The 7,853-nt window shown below is 45.6% G+C and overlaps 2 protein-coding genes across 2 annotated transcripts; both read left to right on the forward strand.

Moving 5' to 3' along the window:
* The first annotated feature begins 406 nt into the window (after positions 1–406).
* LOC131143969 (uncharacterized) lies at positions 407–1,396 on the forward strand. The gene has a single exon (XM_058092320.1). It carries the CDS (start codon positions 407–409, stop codon positions 1,394–1,396), a length of 990 nt encoding a protein of 329 aa, XP_057948303.1.
* A 266-nt stretch (positions 1,397–1,662) lies between these two features.
* Positions 1,663–7,267, forward strand: LOC131143970 (uncharacterized). Its single transcript, XM_058092322.1, has 2 exons — positions 1,663–3,618; positions 3,914–7,267. The coding sequence occupies exons 1-2, from the start codon at positions 1,663–1,665 to the stop codon at positions 7,265–7,267; spliced, it is 5,310 nt and encodes a 1,769-aa protein (XP_057948305.1).
* Positions 7,268–7,853: the final 586 nt, after the last annotated feature.

Raw genomic sequence — 7,853 nt, forward strand, 5'->3', positions numbered from 1 at the left:
TATTGGGAAGCCCAGTACAAAGCACTGAAACAGAAGGTGGAAAGTGCAGCTCTCACAAAGTCAGAACCAACCCCAGACGATTCAGGCTGCCTCGTTAAGAGCGGACCAGGAAATCAGGATCTGACGCCTGTGTCGACTAGTTGGAAGTTTTTCTATTTTTCTCACTAAAAGTGTATGAAAATTTGAAAGAAATGATAAGGATTTTTTTCAAAACCTTGGCTAAAGCACATAGGACTGCATGATTGCACCTTTTTTATACATACTCATAAACATCCATTACATGCATTTATTCTGAAGGATGCGGGTTTTCATGAACAGGGAGGCGGAAACAAGTTGGACGTGACTGAGATCCAGCAAGATTGAGGCAAGTACGCACCCATACAACACCCGCGGAAAAGCTAAGGCCATGGCAGAACAGTTAGAGAGCCGTGTTCTGGGGATCGAGCAGGGGCAGGAAGAGCTGAGCAATCAAATAAAGAAGATATTGGACCTATTGCTGAACAAAGGGAAGATAGTCCAAGATCAGGATCATGAAGAAGAAAATGACCCTATCCACCCGCCCGGTTTTACGCCAATTCAGGGGCAATCTTCTGGTCTGCCCCCATTCACCTCAGAGAAACCGCCGCATGGCACGCCACCTTTTATCCCAGCAGTGACAGGAATAGGGATGCCCTCATCAGCGGTTGCGGGTGTAGGGACAAGCAAGACTGCGACGGAATACCGTTGTGACGAATTGGAAGAACGGCTAAGGGCCATAGAGGGGACTCGGACCACCAGTACCGCCAGACCCTCAGATTACTGCCTAGTCCCTAATGTAGTCATTCCTCCAAAGTTTAAGATGCCAGACTTCGAGAAGTTTGACGGGACCACATGCCCTCAGACCCACCTCCGGATGTATTGTCAGTCGATGGCCGCCTATACCGATAATGAGAAGTTGATGATGCATTGCTTCCAAAGCAGTCTTACCGGGACAGCGGCTAGATGGTATGTCCAACAGAATAAGGCCCAGATCCGCACGTGGGGTGACTTGGCCGATGCCTTTGAAGCGCAATATCGTCATATCTTGGAAATGGCTCCAGACAGGATGTTTCTTTCTGAAATGGAAAAAAAGCCAACAGAAACTTTCAGGGAGTATGCACACCGTTGGAGAGACGCGGCCACTCAAGTGGACCCTCCGGTCAACGACCGTGAGGCAATATCGATGTTCGTAGGGACGTTAAAAGATCCCTACCGTTCACATCTAGTAGGGTCCACTCCTCATAACTTCATGGACATTGTGTCGGCAGGGGCCAGAGTGGAAGCCGACGTCAAAGCTGGACGGATAAAGACTGGCACTACCGATAATGGCCCAAGTAAGAAGTGGGTCAAAGGTAAAAAGGAAGAAGAGACCCAATGATACAGGGACCTATGAGAAGCCTAAGACAGAGAAGCCGAAGTCAACAACCTAGGGGAAATTTCTACATGGAACCAGTAGTAAACCAAACACTGCATATGGGCCCCAGACCCCAGTTTGTGGCCCCCGCGCTTGTGCCAACCCAGCCGAACATACCAACTCGCCCGAGCCAGCAAACACACACAAGGAATACACCCAAGAGTTTTCGGAGATTGGAACCGATTCCCATGTCATACGCAGACTTATTCCCCCAACTTTTAGAACAAAGGATGATATCTACCATCCCCGGGATTCCTCTCACAAATCCTCCCCCACACTGGTATAATCCCGAGGTCCGATGCGCGTACCATGCCAATTCTCCAGGGCACCCTATTGACCAATGTTGGGCCTTCAAACACAAGGTGCAAGATTTGAAGGATGCGGGTTGGTTGTCATTCGATGCGAAGCCGGTTGGTATTCAAGAGAATCCTTTGCCTGACCATGGGAAGGACAATGTCGGAATGATCGAGGAACAAGATGGAGAAAAATTCGAAAGAAGATGGGAGCAGATGACGCTAGACTGGGTGTATAGTGAACTGACAACGGCAGGCCTAGCAGGGTTAAAGGCTATTTGCCCTAAAGACGCCCCATGCACATGCCAAAATACTATGAAAAGATCAGTACAACAATGTGAGACTTTTCGGATTTTTATAAGTAGCTTGATTGACAGCAAACGAGTGGAAGTTAGCTGCGTTCAGAAAACAAATGAAGTTTCGGTCATAGGGGAATCTGACCATCCCCAATTCACCAATAGACCATTTATCCCCATCATGGGAAAAACCCCACGAGTCCCAGAGGCCCCAGTTCGGGTAGTGATCTCAGCCCCTCGCCCTTTCGCATACCACAGTGACCAGGCAGTGCCATGGAGATACAATTGTGAAGTACGCACCGAAGGAGAAACTAGCAGTGCTGCTGAAGCAAGAGGGATAACCAGAAGTGGAAGGGTTTATACGCCGAAGGTCTTGGATAAGGTGCAACCTAGCCAAGAACAGAATAGGAACCTGAAGAAGCCAGTTCAATCTCAGGAAGCCGAAGAATTCTTGAAGATTATTAAACACAGTGAATACAACATTATTGATCAACTGAAGAAGATGCCAGCCCATATCTCTGTTTTATCACTGTTGTTGAGCTTGGAAGCCCATCGGGAAGCCCTATTAAAGGCTCTTAATCAGGCCTATATTCCCCAAGACATCAGCATCGATAATTTTAACCATGTGATTGGTGGTCTTACGGCTACCAACTACATTACATTCGCTGATGAGGAGATCCCCGTGGAAGGACAAGGGCACAATCAGGCGTTGCACGTTTCCGCTAAATGTCGAGATCACATGATTGCACGAGTGTTGATTGATAATGGGTCATCTTTGAATGTCATGCCCATGACGACCCTACAAAAACTGCCTGTTGACCCGTCCTACATAAGGCAAAACAATTTGACTGTGCGGGCTTTCGATGGCACCCGCAGGGAATCGGTGGGATCTATTGAAATTCCTGTGCAAATTGGACCAGTCACCTTCGACATTACATTCCAAGTCATGGCCATAACCCCGTCTTATAGCTGCTTGTTGGGGAGGCCGTGGATACATAACACCGGGGCAGTTCCGTCTTCTCTGCACCAACGGGTCAAATTTGTAGTAGATGGGAAATTGGTTTGTGTATATGGTGAAACCGATGTTATGATAACAAAGCCCACTTCCACTCCTTATGTGGAAGTCACGGAGGAGGCATTGGAGGACTCATTCCGAGCCTTCGAGATCATAAATGTCACAACTATAGTAGAAGGATCTCCAATCCCACACCCTCAGATCCCCGCCGCAATGCATATGATGGCGTCCGAAATGATCAGACAGGGGTACCATCCAGAAAAAGGGCTCGGAAAATACCTACAGGGGATCCGAAAGCCGTTAATGCTTAAGGAAGTCAAAGACAGATATGGCCTTGGCTACATACCTACGGTGGCAGACCGAAGGAAGAAAGCCGAAGAGAAGAAGATGCGGAGGGTGGAAAGAATCACTGGTGAAACAAGCTCCAAGGAAGGACTGTACGTCCCGTCCATCAGCCAAACCTTCGTAAAAAGCAGTCAATCCAACCTGGAGGCAGAATTGCGGCAATTAAGTATATCAGTATTGGATGCTGAAGTCCCGTCGAACACTTCTACAGAGTGGATCCATCATCTCCAACCAGGAGTACAGCTTCAGAACTGGAGTTCTTTTGATTTACCAGATATCATCATGTAATGATCTTTGTTTCAGGATTTGTTTAGTTCTACTTTTCTTTTGTATTCCCCCGGCCACTGAAAAATCAGGGAAGCTCTTTAATGAAAATGAATCATGCATTTCTTGTCATTTATGTGCATTTTGGAAGTCAACTGTCGAAATTTGTTTGTTAATTTCATGCAGGAATAAAGAAAATAACAACACCAGAATCCCTCGCCAAGTAATTGACATTAACTTTGAAAATCTAATCCATGAAACCGAAGTTGAAGATCAAGAAATAAACTTGTCCCCTGAAATGGAAAGAATGTTAAAGTCCGATGAAAAACCAACCTTGACCAGTAGCGATCCCACCGTCATGATTAATCTTGGAACTGAGGAAGAGCCCAAGCAGGTGAAAATCGGAGCACTACTAAAGGGTGAAGAAAAAGACAAAATGATTGAATTACTAAGGGAATACCGAGACGTGTTTGCCTGGCCGTACCAAGACATGCCAGGTTTAGATACGGATTTAGTAACCCACAAGATCCCACTTCACCCAGATTCAAAGCCAGTAAAGCAGAAACTGAGGAGAATGCGGCCGGAGATGTTACTTAAGATAAAGGAGGAGGTACAGAAACAGCTTGAGGCAGGATTCTTGGAGGTAGCCCAGTACCCTGAATGGATGGCCAACGTTGTCCCAATAATCAAGAAGAATGGTAAAGTACGAGTTTGTGTCGACTACCGGGATCTAAATAAAGCAAGCCCTAAGGACAACTTCCCTCTCCCACACATTGATGTGTTGGTGGACAATACTGCAGGGCATGCTTTATTTTCATTCATGGATGGATTCTCCGGATACAACCAGATTAGGATGGCACCTGAGGACAAGGAAAAAACGACTTTCATCACATTATGGGGGACTTTTTGCTATAAAGTCATGCCATTCGGACTAAAAAATGCCGGAGCCACTTACCAGAGGGCTATGGTAACCCTTTTTCATGACTTAATGCACAAGGAGGTTGAGGTTTATGTCGACGACATGATCGTTAAGTCGCGAAATGAGAAAGACCATGCGTTAAACTTGGAAAAATTGTTCGAGAGGCTCCGGAAGTGCCAATTGAAGTTAAATCCCGAAAAATGTACTTTCAGTGCTACGTCCGGGAAGCTATTGGGGTTTATAGTAAGTGAGAAAGGGATTGAGGTAGATCCTGACAAGGTCAAAGCCATTCGAGAGATGCCTAGCCCAAAGTCTGAAAAGGAAGTGCGAAGTTTCTTAGGTAGGCTCAACTACATTGCTCGGTTCATATCTCAATTAACCACCACCTGCGAACCCATCTTCAAGCTGCTGAGAAAGAACAACCCAGAAAAGTGGAACAAAGAGTGTCAAGTGGCCTTTGAAAAAATAAAGGAGTACCTTTTGAATCCCCCAGTACTAGTGCCACCAGTACCCGGAAGGCCTTTAATCTTGTACTTGGCGATTTCAGAAAACTCCATGGGTTGCGTATTGGGCCAGCATGATGAGACCGGGAGGAAAGAAAGGGCCATTTATTACCTTAGTAAGAAGTTCACAGATTATGAGTCTAAGTACTCTGATCTGGAAAAAACATGTTGCGCTTTGGTATGGACGGTCAGTAGGCTGAGGCAATACACCTTGTATTACTCCACCTGGCTGATCTCCAAAATGGACCCAATAAAGTACGTGTTTAAAAAGCCCGTAGTAACTGGACGAGTAGCACGATGGCAGATGTTGTTGACGGAATATGATATTTCTTATGTCACCAGGAAAGCTATCAAAGGTAGTGTCATTGCCGAATACCTAGCTGAAAGAGCCGTGGAGGATTACCAACCTATGGAGTTCGAATTCCCAGACCAGAATATAAACTCCCTAACCCAAGAGGAAGAAGACTTCGAAGAATGGAGGATGTTGTTCGATGGGGCAGTCAATGTTTGGGGACGTGGGATAGGCGCAGTGCTCATGTCACCAGATGGGAAACATTATCCGGTGGTAGCTAAGCTCATCTTCCCTTGTACTAACAACATAGCCGAATACGAGGCATGTATATTGGGTTTGCAGACCGCTTTAGATCGGGGTGTCAAGCGACTAATAGTAAGAGGAGACTCGGCCTTAGTCATTCACCAGCTAACCGGAGAATGGGAAACTCGCGATTCCAAGTTAGTACCGTATCGAGAGTACATTCAAAAGATAATAGAAGGGTTTGACAGTATCAGTTTCTCTCACACACCAAGAGAAAACAATGTAATGTCTGATGCACTAGCCACACTGGCAGCTTTATTCAAGGTAGAAGAAGGGGTGAAGATCGAAGCTATTCATATCAGAGTACAACCCGAACCTGCCTACTGCACGGTGATAGAGGAGGCCGACGGAAAACCGTGGTTTTATGATATCAAAACCTACATCCAGAAAAATGAGTATCCCGAAGGGGCATCCAATAATGATCGGAGGACTATTAGAAGGTTGGCCATGGGTTTCTTCTTAGATGGTGAAGTTTTGTACAAAAGAAATCATGACATGACCCTCCTACGGTGTGTAGAGGCACAGGAAGCCCAACAAGTCACGCGTGAGGTTCACGAGGGAGTCTGCGGTACCCACGCTGGAGGCCACTCATTGGCACGAAAAATACTTAGGAATGGGTATTATTGGATGACCATGGAGAGAGATTGCATTGACTACGCCCGAAAGTGCCATAAGTGCCAAGTTTACGGTGATCGGATCCAAGTCCCACCAGCCCCACTTCATGTTCTCTCCGCACCTTGGCCCTTTTCAGCCTGGGGCATGGATGTGATCGGGCCAATAAGCCCAAAAGCCAGTAACGGACACCGTTTCATCTTTGTGGCAATCGATTATTTCACTAAATGGGTAGAAGCCGCCTCGTATTCCAGTATCACACAGAATGTAGTGAGTCGTTTCGTCAAAAGAGAGTTGATCTGCCGGTACGGAGTTCCTGAGAGAATAATCACGGATAATGCCAAGAACCTGAACAACGCAGTAATGACCAAGCTATGCAATCAGTTCAAGGTTAAGCATCACAATTCAACGCCTTATAGACCACAGATGAATGGCGCGGTGGAAGCAGCCAACAAAAACATTAAGAACATTTTGGAGAAGATGACAGAAACTTACAGAGATTGGCATGACAAGCTTCCCTTCGCCCTAATGGCTTACAGGACTACGACTAGAACCTCCACGGGCGCTACTCCCTTCTCTTTGGTGTACGGAATGGAGGCAGTGGTCCCTGTAGAAGTTGAGATCCCATCTCTAAGAGTTCTAAAAGAAGTAGAGTTGGCTGAGGCAGAGTGGGTACAATCCCGATATGACCAGTTAAACTTGATTGAGGAGAAAAGGATGGCCGCCATGGCCCATGGACAACTATACCAAAGAAGGATGATGAGAGCGTTTAACCGAAAAGTGCGGCCCCGACAGTTTCAGGAGGGGGATCTAGTGCTGAAAAAGATTTTACCGATTCATACAGACCCTCGTGGCAAGTGGACACCAAACTATGAAGGGCCTTACGTTGTAAAGAAGGCGTTCTCAGGAGGTGCCCTACTGTTAGCAAATATGGACGGAACTGACCTATTGCACCCTGTTAACTCTGATGCTGTAAAGAAATATTATGCCTAATGGTTGTATACATCTCCAAAAGAAATTAATGAAAGGATCACAGTGTTATTTCATATGTTCCCTCTTTGCTCATTGTTTCGATTAGATGACGGAGGGCCATTTTTGGACCACCAGCTCCCTTAAAGAACCTAATGTTTTTAATCACTTGATGAACCTTTTTGAGCTTTGAAATCAAAACCATCTTCTTTGAAAAAGTCATTTCCCAAAATTTAAACCGGGTTGGGATTTTCAAGGGTCAGACAAATCATGCGAGACAACAATGGGCTATCAAAATGATGGCAGGCCATTTTTCTGCTACCCAAAAGAAATTCAAAGAAGAAATCTCTTGCAAGCCCTTTTGAGCCTGAAAAATTCATTTATTGATTAACCCGTCAAAGGATCACATCACACACTGGGGCAGTTTAAAAGAAATCAGTCCCAAATGAAGTTCAAACAAAAATGACAAAATCCCTTCATGAAAGAGAAAAACAAAAGGGAGCAGTAAAAGCACATGGAAAGAGAAAGAAGAAAAGAGAAAGAAAATAAAGGACATACTACGCATGTGATCCTTGACCAAATTACTCTTAATGAAAATTATGATTTTGAG

The sequence above is a fragment of the Malania oleifera genome, chromosome 12 (assembly GCF_029873635.1).
Source record: "Malania oleifera isolate guangnan ecotype guangnan chromosome 12, ASM2987363v1, whole genome shotgun sequence".
Taxonomy (NCBI): domain Eukaryota; kingdom Viridiplantae; phylum Streptophyta; class Magnoliopsida; order Santalales; family Ximeniaceae; genus Malania; species Malania oleifera.

Bases quoted from the DNA above. Each gene is read 5' to 3' on its own strand.
- LOC131143969 (XM_058092320.1), top strand. From the start codon at position 407: ATGGCAGAACAGTTAGAGAGCCGTGTTCTGGGGATCGAGCAGGGGCAG.
- LOC131143970 (XM_058092322.1), top strand. From the start codon at position 1,663: ATGATATCTACCATCCCCGGGATTCCTCTCACAAATCCTCCCCCACAC. The intron at 3,619-3,913 runs GTACAGCTTCAG...GAAACCGAAGTT, and splicing joins TCCATCATCTCCAACCAGGA to GAAGATCAAGAAATAAACTT.